The sequence below is a fragment of the Pelophylax lessonae genome (genome assembly GCF_965119305.1).
Source record: "Pelophylax lessonae genome assembly, chromosome: 1".
NCBI lineage: Eukaryota > Metazoa > Chordata > Amphibia > Anura > Ranidae > Pelophylax > Pelophylax lessonae.
Genome location: NC_138768.1, coordinates 117,112,146 through 117,131,330, shown reverse-complemented (window position 1 = coordinate 117,131,330; position 19,185 = coordinate 117,112,146). Strand labels below are relative to the sequence as shown.

The window sequence follows — 19,185 nt, the reverse complement described above, 5'->3', positions numbered from 1 at the left end:
AGTCAACAAAAGAAGTACTATGATCTTCGTAGAAGACCTTCTCCACAGTATACTATCGGGGACCTCATTTGGCTCTCAACAAAAAACTTGAGACTGAAGATCCCTAGCAAAAAGCTTGGACCTCTGTTTTTGGGACCTTTCCCAATCAAGAAACTTATTGGAAAAGCTGCAGCTTACATTGCCAATGGACCTAAAAATCCATCCCATTTTCCATGTGTCGCTACTAAAACCCCATGTTCCGGACCAAGGAATAAGGCCTAATATTCCACCTCCCCCTCCTGTACAAGTTGAAGGTGGAGAAGAATACGAGATAAAAGAGATTCTGGATTCTCGTATCTACAGAAGAAGACTTCAGTACTTGGTTCGATGGAAGAACTATGGGCCCCAAGACGACACCTGGCTAAACACCTCTGACATACATGCCCCTAGATTAATCCGCAATTTTCATGCGAGATACCCAGACAAACCAGCTCCAGAGGCCTTCAGGAGCAGGCCTTAAGGGGGGGGTATTGTAATGTTCCGGTACCTTTGGTACCCTAAATTACACTTTCCACAAGTGTATGCGCCCCACCATTTACTTTTGGAAAGGTGCGCATACACCTTTAAGACTGGAGCTGTCATCACTCAGCGCCGGACTAGATGGCTATTTAAGGCGTCGGCTCTCACTCACATGTGTTCGTTCAAACACCCTTACTTGGATGCTAACCTTGCTTGAAGCTTCCATGCTTGCAAGCTTACTTCGCTGACGGAACCTCGCTGCGCTGATCCCTGTATCCCGCTACTGGATCATCCGCCTCTCCTGAACCACCCTTCGGCTGTATCGCTAATAGTGCTAAGTACCCCGCAGGGGAATTCTCTATAAACTTATACTAAGCTTACACTATCTAGCTCTGCATAGTAAAGACTGTTTATTACATCTGCATAAACTAGATTGCTAGCTCTTGAGACTACTGCTACTTTTCTGCACTGGGTTGATCTCTTTTGTATGTCCACCTGCTATTCTATCATCTGCTATCATACAACATTGCTAAACCTTCCTGCATCCATCTGCTACTGTCTCACCTTCAAGTGTCTATCACCTATCACCTCCACTCAACCTATCCCTCAACCTTCATCATTGTGTTACCACATACATAAAGTCACTCTAGGAACCAGCTTGCTAATTGTGTGTATTTACTGGCTGAAATAAGACCTTCCACACATGATGAGTCATTGAGGTTGGGAATGGTATCTCAGCATATCTCTTACATGACTACTGACGTGGAACTATTTCTGCAGCTGAAAATCCACACCATATAAGAAACGCAGGAACGTTACAACTAGTAACTACTAGCTTCTACACTGATCACCAATGTAATGAAAGGATTGACCCCAACCACCAATTTAATTGAAACATCCACACTAACCAGTAACATAAGGCGTAAACAATAGCCGTTTCAGCCAACATTTTAATGCCCCCTACCACCCCCCTTAAGTTGCAAAGGCAGCTGGACAGGGTTGTACACATGACGCAGCTGTGGTGCCTTGCTTTGTGGCTATGGCAAAAATTACACACCGCGTTGCATTTGCTGGGTAGTACCACCACCAAACACCACCCATTCAGGTGAACACGGCAAAGCTGCAATCACGTGCAATTCAATAACTCAAGCAGTTGTGCCAAGGCGATGCAGTTTTTCAGGTTTAAAACAGGTGGTAAGGAGGAAACATATCGCCTCCCAGCCACCTATCAACTGTCTTCTGAAAATTGTTCCACCACATATCACTTCTCTGAGGAGCGGCAAAGGCTGCCCCATGTGTAAGGAGCCATAACATAGGTGTTTACAGTGACAACCCTTGCCCTGCTAATCTCTCTCCATCTTTGTCCACCCCATCTCATCTTTGCATTCTAACTCTGCTCACCTCTGCACCCCAAAGCCCCTTTTTCTGCTTACATCTACATTTGTACCTAAATGGTTACTTCTGCTTACCTTTGCTACAGTGTACCCAAATAATTTACCCCCCTTTCCTCTGCTCCCCTGTGCTGCAGCACCCTTTAACTGCTATATCTAGTAATACAATCAGTGGTGGCACTGCCGGCAGGACTCCTGGACGCAATCATGACTGTTTACATCCACGTGGCCATCTTTCACTGGAGGTGACATGGTGGTGGGAGGGGGGGGGGGGGTTGGGGGATATGGCATATAAATGAGTGGGTGATTGAGATCTACTTTAAAGCCCAACTTTAGTCAAAACATTTTTAGTAAAGTGAAAGGGGTTCTGTCAGGTGTTTAATGCTGTTTGTGTGCTCCAAATTCTTGTCCAAACAAGCTTTGTCTGTACTTCCCTGTGCACCACAGGAGTGCAGTTCATTCTGCACTCCTGCGACTCATTTTCAGCTGAAGCCCGCTGTCTGCTGATGTCACAGAGCCAGTCCTGGGGAAAGATTGCGATCATATGGTCGGAATCCACCCACTTGCCTGGACTAGCACCCGGCTCACCCAGCCTGAGCCAGTGACTACCAACCCCTCCACAGCCCAGTGCTCCAGTAAGCCCCCGTTCACACTGGGGCGACCTGTGAGGCGACCTGGTCGCCTCACAGGTCGCCGCAGGTCGCCTCCCATAGGGAAGCTGCGGACCCGTTCTGATAGGAGCGACACAAGTCGCTCCGACTCAGAAAAAGGGTCCGGAGCTTCTTTGGGGCGACCAGGAGGCGACCGCCATAGACTTCAATGTTACGAAGTCCGTGGCGGCCGCTCCGAGGTAGCGGCGCGCTGCTCGCACCGCGACCTCGGAGGTCGCGGTGCGAAGTAGCGTCGCCCCAGTGTGAATGGGGGCTGAGAGCGGGAGGTGGGCAGGGAGGTGTAGATCAGAGCAGACAGCTGTGACTGACACTGAGTAGTGAGAATCGAGCGATCAGTGGTCTTTGATCACTTGGTTCTCAGTCTTATAGCCAGCAGTTGGGCAATGCTCTTTCCACCGAGATAAGTATGATTCTGAACAAAAATGTGAGGATACAGACAGATATAAAAACTGAAAGACTTTGTAACCCTTTCACACTTTATCTAAAAACAATTTGGTTATAGTTCGGCTTTTTTTTATTTATGCTTTCTGAGATTTATTTATCACATTTTTTATATCTCCGCAAGTCAGTCAGATTTAAATAAATCGAGTGCACTGTATAATAAATGAGGTCACCTTAGCAGTAGGGAAAAAGGAAAACTCAGCAATGTGTTAGGAAGCCAAGCCTATAACCTTTATTCTTTAGTACACATGAGACACAAGGTCATAATGGCAGAAGCGAGATAGACAGGAACTCCTAGGGGGATCTTCAGTAGCACAACTGCATTCAGGCCAAAATATGATTGTATTTACAACATTTTCTTTCACTCTTTGTTTGACTGATTTTTTTCTGCATGCCATAAAAATAATACATTAAGACAAAAAATCTCCCCGTTCCGCTACAGTGCCCTTAGAAAAAAAATCAAGATTTTTCCAACTTCACCAAGAATATTACACAGAGCAGTGGTTTACCTCTGCTCCTCCTTCCTATGGGTGGCCCCATAGCCACATGCTATGGGGGCACCCGTGCAGGCGTGCTCCTGAGCTGTGCTGTGTGCATCAATAGACGCACACAGTGCGGCTCAGCCATGTCCCCCTACTCTCTCTTCTCAGGATTTGACTGACAGCAGCGGGATTTGGTAAGCTGCAATATATTAAATTTTTTATTTTTTTGGTTTAAGACCGCTTTAATACAGGGAATATATTGAGGTTAAAAAATAAATAAAAATAAGACTTTTAAGTAAGGTTCCACCCAAAGTGGAACTTCCGCTTTAAGTGCTCCTCACCCCCGGGAAAATTTTTGGAAAAAAAGAGGTCAGGCGCCTAGGTTATCAACTGGTTATTGAAAAGGGATTGTAATTATATGACCACTGCTAACTATCTGTGGGTATGCCCCCTGACATGCCACATTTGGCATGTCATTTTTTTCGGGGGAGGGGGAGAGCGGGTACCTAGTTTTGACGGGTACCCGCTTCCCACTTCCGCTCAGGCCGCCTAGGAGAGGGGAGAGGAGCGAGGCTTCAGGCGGCCGCATATCTGGATCCTGAGTGTGTGTTTATTAAAAGTCAGCAGCTACACTTTTTGTAGCTGCTGACTTTTAATAAACCTAAAAACAACTGGAACTCCTCTTTAACTTTAGAACCACTTTAAATAAACAGGATTTTTACTTGCACATGATTGGATGAATCAAGTTGACGTAGCTCTGCCTCATTTACCTAGCTTAGTGAAAATTAACTTTGAAAATTCAATATGCTCTACTCCTTTTTTAACCCTTCCTTAATATCTTGAGATCTTTCATTAACATTGATAGAAAAAACCTTTTGTATGCGATTGCTGCTCCATCAAACCCATCAAGTATAGTGAAAGGGAAAGAATTCAAATTTAATTAATTCAGTCTTAAATATAAGAATTACTTTTGGTGGTCACCCTTGCTTGTGCTCACTCATTAACCCCTACATGCTTCGGTTAATGTAAGCCGTAATTAGGCTACATGTACACTGGCAACCTCCCAATCTAACTCCCTGGGCAGCAATAAAAACGCTAAACACAGCAAAAAAGGTTTTTGCTGCGACTTTGCTGTGCTTGTGTTTTTTTGCCAAAACATTCCTCTCCGGAAAGCAATTCTTCTTCAGGAGAGGGATATGTAACTGCCTCTAAACTCTGCAGCTCCTAAACTTTGATAAAAGTTTATGTGGTTGATTTACTAAAGGCAAATAGACTGTGCACTCTGCAAGTGCAGTTGCTCCAGAGCTTAGTAAATAAGGTGCAAAAGAATACCCAATCACACGCAAGAAAAAAAAAAAAAAAAACAGCATGTTTGCTTGCACTTGATTGGACGATGAAAGTCATCAGAGCCTCATCTCATTTACTAAGTTCTGGAGCAACTACTCTTGCAGAGTGAAAAACTGATCAGGGAGGCTGCCAAGAGGCCTACAGCTAATCTGAAGCAGTTGCATTAATTTATAACAAAGAATGGTCCTTGTGTGCATGTGACAACAATATCACAAGTTCTCCGCAAATGTGGCTTATATGGGACAGTTGCAAGAAAAAAGCCACTTCTGAAGAAAGGTCACATGCAGTCACTACTGAGCTTTGCAAAAATGCACCTTGAAGATTCTGAGGCCACAGGGGAAAAGGTGTTGTGGTCAGATGAGACTAAAATTGAATTTTTTGGCATCAACACCAAACGATATGTCTGGTGGAAATTCAATACAGCTCACCATCCAAATAACACCATTTCTACAGTAAAGCATGGAGGTGGTAATATCTTGTTATGGGGGTGTTTCTCTAGCAGGGACTGGAACACTTGTCAGGATGGAAGGAAAAATGGATGGGGCAAAATACCAGCTTGAGAAAAATCTGCTGCCCTCTGCCAGAAAGTTGTCAATGGGAAGTAGTTTTTTTTTTTATAGGGTAACTTTATTGTACATAACATAAAAGGAATAAAAGAACATAAACAGAGGAAAATAGCGCAAGCAGCGCTTTAAATATCACTGTACGCAATATCCAATATGTCCATTCAATATACATTGATCTATAAAAAAGTAATAAACATACATCGTATATTCAATCACAGATCAAAAAGGGTCAAGGTACCAAAACATTAATATATTGAAACACATTTAATCAGAGAAAGGTAAAAGAGGGAGACACAATTAGTCCTTATTTTCGGCTAATGATTTAAGTATTAGAGGGTATAGTATGGTCCAAACTTACCCATGGATTCCAAACTTTATGGAATTTATGGGGGCAGCCTCATACGTTAATTTGTATAATGGGAGAGCATGATTAATAAGGGTAAGCCAAAAAGTTATAGTGGGGGGGTTATGGATTTCCATTATATAGTAATGGATTTTTTAGTATAAAACATAACTAGACGTATAAGAAGTTGTGTTTTTTTTAGAAAAAGAATCATCATCAATATATCCAGGAAAGGATTACAGATATTAGGTATTTGAGCAACAGAACTAATAAAAGCGGTGACTTCCGACCAAAACGTTCTCACTGACAGGCAGGGCCGCTGATAAGGCAGTACATCCTGCCCTCTTGTACTGGGCCCGGACCTTATCAGTTAAAAAGGGGGGCCTGGGCACCTGCTGAGCAGGAGTTCCAGCTGTACTGTATTATTGTAGACACTGATCCTCTTCTGCCTCCCCTTGCAGCGCTGCCAGCTTCTCCTCTTCTTACTCCCTCCAGCTTCACTGAAGGTGAATTGGTTCTAGCACATGCACCCCCTCCATCTGTTGTCCAGGGCCCCTTCCCCCCCACAGCGCTGCCGGCTTCCGGCCTCTCCTCTCTGCTGTGGGCACACAGGGGGATGTTTCAGGATAGAGAGTGGGGGAAAGGGGCAGGTAAATATGTAATTTACTGGTCCCTTGCATTCCTGAATTAACACAGTTAGGGATCAGTACCAGTCACTCCTGTGTCCATTTGTCACTGATGCATAGTAAACTGCGCTGTACAGGCTCATTACAGTAAGGATCAACTCAAATGCCTGGACAGGCAGCTGGCTTAGCCTCTCAGTGAGCTGCTGGGAGACTGAGCCTGCTACTCCCACCCCCTGCACAGCACGGCACTCCAGTGAGTGCTGGAGGAGCAGAGATCTGGTGACTGACAGTCACCCATTAATGCCTAGAGCAGAGGGAAGAACTGAGTGATCTCCCAGTTCTCTGGGCAGAGCCAGCGGGGGGAAAATGCAGCAAACGATCAATGCTGCATCCATCTAGGTGAGTTAAAGGTTTTTTTTTAACCCCATACTTCTCTTTTAAAGTTGAAATGAAATTTTAGTGATTGAGTTGATATATTGTATACATATCAGATTATATTACATTTACAATGCAAATATAGCAAAACTATAAATCATGTCATGAGCACTTTTTTCATTTATGCATGAACCCTTCAGGAAAGCCATTATTGCAGAGCCGTCATCATGTTCTTAGTAAGTATAGCCTTTTACTATGAGGTTTAAGTGTTTCCTTGCATGCTCTAGTATGGCTCTAAAATTCACTGACCATGTTAATTATTTACCTTCTAAACTTTCTTGTTCATCTGCTGTGTACACATCCCGCTGACTCTGCTCTCTTAAGAATTGGATGATTGCATACACCAGACGCTTGACAGATGACATGTTTTCAGTGGATCGGCAATGCTTAAATCACTGTAACAAGGATAGAATTCATAAAACTTAGACAAACAAAAGAGGAAATGTATGCACTACTGTAGCATAAAATATCATTTATCATTCTAGGCTGGTGAAAATACAAACACAAATCTACTTAGGGCCTGTGACGGTACTCACCACCACTGGGAGTGAAAGACAGATACTTTATGGTTTGGATAACTTCAAATGGGAGAGTAATGTTTATCAACAATATCTATCAAAAAATATGTGAGGACTATTCCTGTTTGATTCTGAACATGTTCATTGAAAGAGTTAATCGCATTGGCTTTTGTTCCATGTCCTTCAATGTCAGAGACAGGCTTTCCCTATTGTTTGTGTATTGAGATAATGTGTATTGTATTTCAGGAGCTCGAGGATGGAAAGTCTGCTAGTTAATTGGCTTAGGTTGATTGCATCACTGTCATCTGTTAGTTGCTGAGTGGAAATAGTATACTGTTTGTGTTGGTTGTTCTTTAGATATGTTAATTATATTTCATCTGCATGTTATAATGTAATCAGGCAACCCCTGACCTGTGTGTGGTAATCTGATCAGAAGGGGGAGGTCCATGCTGTATATAAATTCTGTGTGACTGTTCAATAAAGGGAGATTCCAGTACAAGCTAAGTTGTCAGCTAGCTTTGTATGTAGGGCAGCTGGGGAAATCTGGTATATATGTTAAAGACTGTAGGAAGCCGTATACTGATGGAAGACCACAAGTACAGTGTGGGCCGGAGTTCCGTTACAGGGCCCAATCACACCATATTCTTTGGACTGGATTGCTAAACGCAAGCCCAAGCAGTGAGAAGCCAAATCTGTTTTTTTCCAATAGGCTCAGTTCAGACCAATGCACCACAGAGCGAAAAAGGTAAACAAAATTAAGTATTTTGGCTTCTGCTGTGAAAAAAAAAAACCACACTCTACCGAAATACACTAAAAAAGCAGATGTACGCATGTCAACTAAAGTGCTTTTAACTGCACTAAATGTAATGCCCATGGTGCAAATCCGGCCTGAAGGCCAAAAGATTACATATTGCATGAAAAAAATGAATCCCACTTTATAACACTAACCCACCTGCTTGCCAACAGGCCCTTCAATATTCAGTGAGGTTTCAAGATGTTATGAAAAAAAAGGGACTTCCTACCAATAGCACCAAAGCATAATGATGATGGGCACAAAGCACTATAGCACCCCCAATGTCCAGGAGGAGATGTAGGCATGAACGAAGGGATAGGTTTATGTGCAACCTATATAAACCCCATATTGGACAAGCAGGTTGTGCCACTGCTTTCGGTTACAAGGTAGGGGTCTTTCAGAACCTTTACCCCTTTGCCTGTAGCCTTATAAGCACATAACCCCCCTTCCTCCCATTTTATCATCACTTTCTGGACATTCGGGTATTATATTACACCCAGTATATAATGTCATCGTGGATGGTACAGTGTAGCATATGAGGATATCTGAACCTACAAATGAAATTGTAATATTTTGTAGCCTACCAGTTCTTAGATGTGGTAGTTGCTTTACTTTTTTTTCAAACTAAGAACATGTACAAAAAAATACCTGTTTAACCACTTCGGCTCTGGAAGATTTACCCCCCTTCATGACCAGGCCATTTTATGCGCTACGGCCCTGCATTACATTCATTGACAATTGAACGGTCGTGCAACATTGTACCCAAATAAAAGTTGTGTCCTTGTTTCCCACAAATAGAGGTTTCTTTTGGTGGTTATTGATCACCTCTGCATTTTATAATTTTTGCGTTATAAACAAAAAAAAAAGAAGAAGAATTTTTGAAATTTCTGCTATAAAACATATCCAAAAAAAATTTAAAAAAATCTAATTTCTTCATCAATTTAGGCCAATATGTATTCTATTACATATTTTTAGTAAAACTAAATCCCAATAAGAGTATATTGATTGGTTTGCCCAAAAGGTATAGCGTCTACAAACTATGGGAAATATTTATAGAATTTTAATTTATTAATTTTTTGCTAGTAATAGTGGTGATCAGCAACTTATAGTGGGACTGCGATATTGCAGCAGACAAATTGGACACTAACTGACATTTTTGAAGCTTTTTGGGAACCAGTGACACTAATACGGTGATCAGTGCTAAAAATATGCACTGTCTCTGTACTAATGACACTGGCTGGGAAGGGGTTAACATCAGGGGAGATCAAAGGGCTATCTGTGAGCCTAGTAGTGTTTTAGTTTAGTGTGGGAGGTGTGGATAGGTGCCCCTGCTTTTGCAAAAGGATTCATGCCTTCTGTACTGATAGAATGTCAAACTGCCTTGTTTACATAGGCAGACTGCCATTCTGCCTGTGTACCGAACGATCAGTGGGTGCCGGCAGACATGGAGTCCACTGTATACGCTGATTGGCTCCCACTGTGCAGAATCACAGCGGGAGCAAGCTGCAGGAGACACGCACTTGTGCCCGCTACCCAGAATTGCAGGATGATGTAGCTCTACATCGCTCGTTCCCGAGGCTCTGTGGCGCGCTCCAGCGCGCCTCTGGCCCCGCCGATGGTCTGATTTGGTTCAGAACCAATAAGTCATCAGGTACAGGCCAATGATTTTTGGCCTGTACCTGCTGATCGGTCCTGACCAATCACAGACCTAGCTGTGCCTGTGTAATGTAAACATGTAAAGATCCTCTCTTCCTTCCCCAAATCCTTTTTGGATTCCAGTGTGAGAGAAGAGATGATCAAACGTCAGTACTGCACAAAGCACACACACACACACACACCTAGATAGGCACATTTAACCCCCGATCACCCCCCCAGTTCACCCCTACACCCCCTGTCACATTGCACACTATACACAGTATATAGCGGTTTTCTATATTTCTGTAATAGTGTGCCTTGTGACTTAGTTTAGCGCTAGCGACCGTTACTTTTAGGCTTAGGATACCCACCAACCCCCCCCCCCAATAAAATATTTAACCACCTGATCCCCCCCCCAGTTAACCCCTTCACCCCCTGTCACATTGCACACTATATACAGGTATATAGCGGTTTTCTGTATTTGTGTAATAGTGTGATTGTGACTTCAGTTAGCACTAGCGAGTTCATTTCTGTCTCAAGTAGGTTTAGGGTACCCGCCACCCCCCAATAAAGATTTAACTCCCTGATCACCCCCTGATCACTCCCAGTGAACCCCTACACCCCCTGTCACATTGCACACTATATACAGGTATATAGCGGTTTTCTGTATTTCTGTAATAGTGCGATTGTGACTTGATTTAGCGCTAGAGAGTTAGTTTCTATCCCAAGTAGGTTAAGGGTACCCGCCATCCCCCCAATAAAGATTTAACCCTCTGATCACCCCCAGTTAACCCCTTCATTGCCCTGTCACAGTGTCACTTTTATAGCGTACAGTTTTTTTTCTGATCACTATTATTAGTGTCACAGGTGACAGTTAGCGTTAACGCTAGTTAGCGTCAGTCTAGTACAGCGCAGATCACCGCCGCATATTTAGAAAGATAATTTAACCCTTTGATTGCCAGTAACACACATACACACACATACACACACCAAACACCTCTATTACTAGTTTAGTATCTGAACGGGTCAATATCTTTGATCTGATCAGAACTATACTAGCATCCCCAATAGTTTAGGGTTCCCAAAACGCAGCGTTAGCAGGATCGGTCACGAAACCTGCCAGCACCTGTATTTAGCTCCTCCACCCAGCCCACCCCACCCCACCCAGGCAAGTGCAGTAATCAATAGATTACTGTCACTTCCAAAAACACAACACACAAACCGCAGCGTTACCAGAGTCAGGCCTGATCTCTGCTAGCACTAGCAGTTTTTTTGTAGCGGTTGAAATAGTCCTCGATAACCAGGTGCTTTTTTACCTGTGAGTCACACTAGTGTACCTGTAAATTTAGCGGCTAAAATGTCTAAACGGTGGTACAGTAGTGAAGAGGCCTACAGCATACTGACCATGTCAGATGAGAGCGATGGGGAAGCCTCACTGGCAGAATCAGGGTCAGTATACGAGCCTGTAGACAGCAGTGGCTCCCTGACAGACAGCTCTGACGGTGGATGGGTCCCTGCTAAGGTCAAGCGTACCCGACCCCATTCTGGAGTTGCTGAGGTGCCGAGATTGCAGGGTGCTGGTATGGAGCAGAGTGTTGGTACTAGTGCCGTTCACACTTCTGGTGAACTGGCAAGCACCAGCAGCCTAGTACACCCTGGTCGTAGACAAACCAGCATTGCAGTAAGACTTGGTGACGTGGCGAGTCCCATAAGTGCAGTTGAAGCTGGTGTGGTGGCTTGCACAAGTAGTGGCCCGCAGCCACCGAGAATTCGAAGACAGGCCCGTAGAGCCCATAGTGCCCTCCCTGAAGCGCTGGCATATCCTAATTGGTAGCCCACAGATTCTACAATGCCCGTACTTCCCCCATTCACTGCCCAACCCGGAATTCAAGTGGACACAGACAATTTTACTCCCCTTCATTTTTTTGAGCTGTTTTTCACGGAAGATCTTTAAAGATCTATTGTGGACCAAAGAAATTTTTATGCTGGTCAATTAATCGCCGCCAATCCAAATTCGTCCCTTACCAGACCATTCGGCTGGAAACCTATAACGGTTTCCGAGTTTAGGACTTTTCTGGGCCTTACCCTCAACATGGGTATAACTAAAAGGAGTGAGTTGCGGTTATATTGGTCCACTAACCCAGTTCACCATATACCCCTGTTCTCTGCTTCCAGGGCGAGATACAAGCAAATTCTGTGGTTCATGCACTTCAGTGACAATGAACTCTGTCATCCTCGGGGAGACCCTGGATATGACCGGCTCCACAAAATTCGGCCCCTCGTAAACCACTTCAATCAGCGGTTTGCAGCCTTGTTTACCCCCCCCCAACAAGTTGTCTGCGTTGATGAGTCCCTGACTAAGTTTACTGGCCGCCTTGCTATCAAGCAGTATCTCCCCAGCAAGCGTGCCAGATACGGGGTCAAGCTGTATAAGCTGTGTGACAGGGCCACAGGCTATACAGTTAGTTTCCATGTTTACGAGGGTAAGGATAGCACTGTGGAGCCCCCCAACTGCTCAGACTACATAGGGAGCAGCGGCAAGATAGTTTGGGACTTGGTGTCACCCTTATTTGGAAAGGGGTACCATTTGTACGTGGACAACTTTTATTCAAGCGTGCCACTTTTTAGTCACCTGCTCGAATTACAAATTGGCCCATGTGGCACTGTGCGACCTAATTGCCGGGGCTTCCCCCAACGGCTTGTAGATTTCCAAATTAGTTGGAGGGAGAAAGCCTGCTTGAAAACTGACAAATTGCTTGTAGTGAAGTGGAGGGATAAACAAAAGTATTTGTTCCGTCCTCCCTTCACACAGATACGACGGTCCAATTCCTACGGCAACTGGTGTTTTGGAGAAGCCCCTCTGTGTCCACGAATGTAAACTTATTATAGGATGGGGTGGACCTAAACGACCAGCTTTTGTCACCGTACTTAGTTGCCCGTAAGGCCAGGCGCTGGTACAAAAAAGTGTCTGTTTATTTATTCCAATTGGCTTTGTCCACGAATATAAACTTAATATAGGATGGGGTGGACCTAAACGACCAGCTTTTGTCACCGTACTTAGTTGCCCGTAAGGTCAGGCGCTGGTACAAAAACGTGTCTGTTTATTTATTCCAATTGGCTTTGCTGAACGCTTTTGTGCTATACAAAGCGTCAGGATGAACTGGATCCTTCCTAGAATTCCAGGAAGAGATCATCAGTGCCTACCTGTATCCAGGAGGTACTCCTGCCCACTACCCTAACTGCAGTGAGCCGGCTGGATGAGAGGCATTTTTCACATGTCCTCCCGAGTACCCCTACCCAAATATATCCCCAAAGAAGATTTTGTGTCTGTCGTAAGCGTGAATTTAGGCATGACGCCCGCACTTATTGTCCCTTCTGTCCTGGCCAACCTGGTCTCTGCATCAGGGAATGTTTCCAACGCTACCACACACTAGTGGTGTATTAGCATAGGGTACAGCACGGCACAGTCTAGGACATACTTACACAGGGTCTCGAAAGATGTTCGATGGCTAACGTCGTATTGAGAGACCCTAAGCTGGAATGTTGCAGTTGAAGAAAAAAAAAAGTTACAAAAAAAAGTTACAAAAACAAAAAAAATTGCAAAAAAATATAAAATAAAAAAGCCAAAATAGTTGCTGTTTGAGTTATTTTTCTGTTCTTACTCTGCTCTTCCACTTCTTCTCTTCCTACTTTTACTGTACTTTGTTACTGTTTTTCATTGGTAACCATTTTTTAATTTTCAGGTACCAATGTAATGTTTTATTTCTATATTCTATTGTTAACCAGTTTGCCTTGCAGGTACACCCATCAGCTGCCACAATGATTTATATATATTCTGACACAAACAGCGTTTGCACTCAGCATATATGGAAATCTCTGATGGCAGTGCTGTAGGAGTGGGTTGGATGTTTTGGGCGGCTAATGATGGGTAAACTACACATTTTCTGGCGGATATTTCTTCATCCACATCGATCGATGTGGATGAAGGAATCTGTTAGGTTCTCTTTTTTTCGTTCAGCCCACAGGCTGCATGAAAAAAGAAAAACCTACAATATATGGCAAACAAGGACCAGCAATGTACTGATACGTTGCTGGACTTTGAGTGGTTATACCAGGATGATGCCTGCAGATTTAGGCATCATCTTGGTATTGTTTTTTACAGCCAGGGGTCGGCTAACACATAAAAGCGATCCAAGTGTATAATTAGCCGCTAGACTGCTTTTACAAGCAGTGGGAAGGGACTCCCCCCTTCCCACCGCCTTCCTCGGTTTTTCTCGGGCTCTCCTGTACCACCGAAGTGCAGCCAGTGGTTCAATTATCTAACCATAGAGCTGATTGGAGACGAGAATGGCTCAAATCATCTCTATGGCCTAAGATACCGGAAGCTATGAGCATTTCATGACTTTGGTTTCACCAGAAATAAACAGCGCCATTGGGAAATTGGGAAAGCATCTTATCACACCAATCTTGTCAGATGCTTTAAGGTCAGAGGAGAGATCTAGAGTCTAAAAGACCCCAATTTTTTTTTAAAAAAAGAGTACCTGTCACTACAGATTGCTATCATAGGGAATATTTAAATTCACTGTGATAACAAAAAAAAATATAAAAAAAAAAAAAAATGAAAGGCAGGGTGTCAAAATAACATAAAAAAGCAAAATAAATAATAAAAGAAAAAAAAATTCAGGCACCCCTGTCCCCCCATGCTTGCGCACAAAGGTGCACGCAAGCGTCAGTCTAGTGTCATATGTAAACAGCAATTGCAGCATGCATGTGAGGTATCGCCGCAAACGCCAGGTCGAGGGCAGTAATTCATGCAGTAGACCTCCTTTGTAAGTCCAAAGTGGTAACCTGTAAAGACTTTTTAAAGGCTTTTAAAAATGTAGTATTTTTTTGCCGCTGCATGGGCGTGTCCAATTTTAAAGCATGTCATGTTTGGTATCTATGTACTCAGCATAAGATAATCTTTTAAATTTTACCAAAACAATTAGGAATTATATAGTGTGTTTGTGCATTAAATTTAAAACAAAATGTTTCTTCGCAAAAATTGCGTTTGGAAAATCTGTGTGCAAATACCGTGTGACGAAAATGGCAATATCCGCCATTTTGTTCTGTAGGACCTCTTCTTTAAAAAAATATATAATGTAAATATTTTTTCATGTAAACAAAATGTCACAGAAAAGGCTTGGTCTTCAAGTGGTTAGAAGAGTGGGTGATGTGTGGATAAATTTGAGCATAAAATGCCAGGACAGTTCAAACACCCCCCAAATTACCCCTTTTTGGAAAGTAGACACCCAAAGCTATTTCCTGAGAGGCATATTGAGTCCATGGAGTATTTTATATTTTGCCCTAAGTTTCAGGAATATGACAATTTGTTTTTTTTAGTCACTAAATGATATATTGCTCACGCATGCCATGGGTATATGTGAAAGGACACCCCAAAATACATTCTGCTACTTCTTCTGAGTACAGGGATACCACATGTGTGGGACTTTTTGGGAGCCTAGCTGTGTACGGGACCCCGAAAACCAATTACTGCCTTCAGGTTTTCTAATGGCGTTAATTGCTTATTTTACTTCCTCACTACCTGTCACAGTTTCGGAGGCCCTGAAATTTCTAGATAGAACAAAACCCCCCCAAATTTCCCCATTTTGCAAAGTAGACACTCCAAGCTATTTGCTGAGAGGCATGGTGAGTCCATGGAATATTTTATATTTTGTCAAAAGTTTCGGGAAAATTAACAACGTTGTCACTAAATTATATATTGCTTACACATGCCATGGGTATATGTGAAATGACACCCCAAAATACATTCTGCTGCTTCTCCTGAGTATGGGGATATGGGGATATCCCATGTGTGAGAGTTTTTGGCAGTCTAGCCGCGTAGAGAACCCTGAAAATTAATCACTGCCTTCAGGCTTTCTAAGGGCGTAAATTGTTGTTTTCACTCCTCACTAACTATCACAGTTTTGAAGGCCATAAAATGCCAAGATAGCCCAAACCCCCCCCCCAAAAGTCTCACACATGGGGTATCCCCATACTCAAGAGAAGCAGCAGAATGTATTTTGGGGTGTCATTTCACATATACCCATGGCATGTGCGAGAAAAATGTAATTTAGTGCCAACTTTGTGTTAAAAAAAAAAAATGTAATTTTCCCAAAACTTGTGGCAAAATATAAAATATTCCATGGACTCAACATGCCTCTCAGCAAATAGCTTGGGGTGTCTACTTTCCAAAATGGGGTCATTTGGGGGGGGGGGGGGATTTGTGCTATTTTGAAATTTCAGGGCCTCCGAAACTGTGACAGGTAGTGAGGAAGTAAAATAAGCAATTTACGCCATTAGAAAACCTGAAGGTGGTGATTGGTTTTCGGGGTCCCGTACACAGCTAGGCTCCCAAAAAGTCTCACACATGTGATATCCCTGTATTCAGGAGAAGCAGCAGAATATATTTTGGGGTGCAATTACACATATACCCATGGCATGTATGAGCAATATATAATTTCAATGACAACTTTGTGTAAAAAAAAAAACATTTTTTTTTTTTAGTAATTTTTCAAACACCTGTGAAAAAAATTTTAAATATTCAATGGGCTCAACGTGCCTCTCAGGACACTCATTAGGATGTCTACTTTCCAAAAAGTGGTAATTTTGGGGGAAGGGGGGTTGTACTGCACTGCCATTTTAGCACTTCAAGAAATGAGATAGGCAGTCAGAAAGTAAAAGCTGCATAAATTCCAGTATTTACATCATAGTTTGTAGACGCTATAACTTTTGCGCAAACCAATAAAAATACGCTTATTGAGATTTTTTTTGTCAAGGACATATAACTAAATACAGTTTGGCCAAAATATGACAAAAATTGAGTATATTGGCAATTTTTAAAAAGACAAAGTAGAAAATATAATTTTTTTCTCAAAATTTTCGCTCTTTTTTTTAATACTATTGCAAAAAGTAAAATGTGCAGAGGTGATCAAATACCACTAAAAGAAAGCTCTGTTTGTGGGGGAAAAAATGATGTAAATTTTATTTGAGTACAGCATTGCATGACCGCGCAATTGTCAGTTAAAGTCACGCAGTGCCAAGTGGAAAAAAGTGGCCTGGTCATTAAGGGGGAAAATCCTCCGGTCTGAAAGTGGTTAAAGAATGTTATCAACCTCCTGTGAAGTAGAAAGCACTCCCTTCTATGTGATGGAGATGAGGAGAGAGGCGGTGTTTCTAGTCCAAATCAGAAGAGCAATCTACTGTGTCAGTGGTGCTCTTCCATAGATACAGTACAGAAAGTGAGTATTGTCACCCTGGGATAGGAAGTGTGCTACTGGCAGAATCACCAGGTAAAAGTAACAGAAAAAAAGGTATAAAAAGGAAAACCCATTTCAGGTTGTTTGCTATTGGTGTTGTGTTAAGGAGATTTCTCTTCACTCCTTACCATGTAAACACAACAGGAAGTTGCAGGAAATCTCTTTAAAATGAGAGAAATGCCCTTTATAGACAGTTGTCCCTGAAATGTCCCCATTGGAAGATTTCTCCTCTATATCTGTTCTGGTGGCAACTCACATTTTTTAAATCTCCCTTCAAGTTTGGTCTCAATGACAGCGATCACCAGCACAAATAGAAATAGTAATTCTCCCTTGCAGGGACACAGACAGCAATAAAAACCTAAAATGGTTTCTAATCCTTCCATACTTTGTATTAAAATAAAAATATATATATATATGCTTTAGCGAGACTATAGGGCTGATTTAGTAAAAAAAAAAAAAAGTAGAAGCTGTTCAGTTGGCAAAGTGAATGTTCACTGATAAAGTGTTAGTAAATAAGGTAAAGCTGTATTCACGTTGAATTCCCCTTTTCACATGGTAGCAAAATACCCTTTTTCTTTAATTTATCTTCCCTTTCCACATGATTGGGTACTCAAAATCACAACTGCACCTTTCATACTAACATAAATTTTGAAATGTGAACGTTCACTTTGCTAAAAGAATAGCCCCTAGAAATGTATTAAATCAGCACAAACAAAACAAAAAATACTGCTTTGGGTATAATGTGCACCTAAAGGAATCTAAAAATGTGGGAGATACAGGCGGTTCCTCAATCAGACATACACTATATTTTCAAAAATATTGGGACACCTGCCTTTACACCTAAATTAACTTTAATGGCATCCCAGTCTTAGTCTGTAGGGTTCAATATTGAGTTGGCCCACCCTTTGCAGCTATACCAGCTTCAAATCTTCAGGGAAGGCTGTCCACAAGGTTTAGGAGTGTTTCTATAGGAATGTTTGACCATTCTTCCAGAAGCACATTTGTGAGGTCAGGCACTGATGTGGACAAGAAGGCCTGGCTCGCAGTCTCCACTCTAATTTATTCCAAAGGTGTTTTATCGGGTTGAGGTCAGGACTCTGTGCAGGCCAGTCAGGTTCCTTCACCCCAAACTAAGTCATCCATGTCTTTATGGACCTTGCTTTGTGCACTGGAGCGCAGTCATGTTGGAACAGCAAGAGGCCATCTCCAAACTGTTCCCACAAAGTTGGGAGCATGAAATTGTACAAAATGTCTTGGTATGCTGACACCTTAAGAGTTACCTTCACAGGAACTAAGGGACCAAGCCTAACCCCTGAAAAACAACCCCATACCATAAGCCCCCCTCCACCAAATTATTTGAACCAATGCACAAAGCAAGGTCCGTAATGACATAGATGAGCAAGTTTGGAGTGGGGGAACTTAACTGGCCTGCACAGAGTCCTGACCTCAACCCGATAGAAAACCTTTGGGATGAATTTGAGCGGAGACTGCAAGCCAGGCCTTCTCGTCCAACATTAGTGCCTGACCACACAAATGCTCTTCTGGAGGAATAGTCAAACATTCCCATAGACACACTCCTAAACCTTGTGGACAGCCTTCCCAGAAGGGTTGAAGCTGTCATCGCAACAAAGGGTGGGCCAACTCAATATTGAACCCACGGACTAAGACTGGGATGCCATTAAAATTAATTTGCATGTAAAGGCAGGCGTCTCAATACTTTTGAAAATATAGGGTATCTGCGGGCTTTTTATAAGCTTTAAACCCATAGCAGTTTTTTTGTTTTTGTTCTAGAGACACAATCACTTTAAGGAGAGTGTGTTCGAGGCAGTTTTGAAGAGATCTGAAGAGGCCCCTGAGATAATATTTGAGCTATGTCCAAGGGAAGTACATTAGTATAATCTGCTTTATATAAATAAGAGCAGATTGTCTCTGGAAGACAATAGGCTGTAGGCACATTATTCAGCTGGCAACCAAATTCTGTATGTATAGTAAGTGCAGAGGCTGTGACCTGCACAACTACAATTTTGGGCTTATTCAATGAAGCAGTGCAAAGGGCAATGATTGTATAAAACTGCAATAACACATAGCAAGCAGATATCAGATCAGTAAAACAATGCGATTGGTTGCTGTTAGTTACTGTA

The 19,185-nt window shown here is 42.6% G+C and overlaps 1 protein-coding gene across 1 annotated transcript in view; it reads right to left on the bottom strand.

Moving 5' to 3' along the window:
• Nucleotides 1–19,185, bottom strand: part of SGTB (small glutamine rich tetratricopeptide repeat co-chaperone beta) — a 103,414-nt gene that overhangs the window by 67,384 nt on the left and 16,845 nt on the right. Inside the window, exon 2 of the mRNA XM_082243365.1 lies at nucleotides 7,066–7,195. Within this exon, the coding sequence (XP_082099491.1) occupies nucleotides 7,066–7,165 (100 nt within the window). The 5' untranslated portion in view covers nucleotides 7,166–7,195. The remainder of the gene's footprint in view (nucleotides 1–7,065; nucleotides 7,196–19,185) is intronic.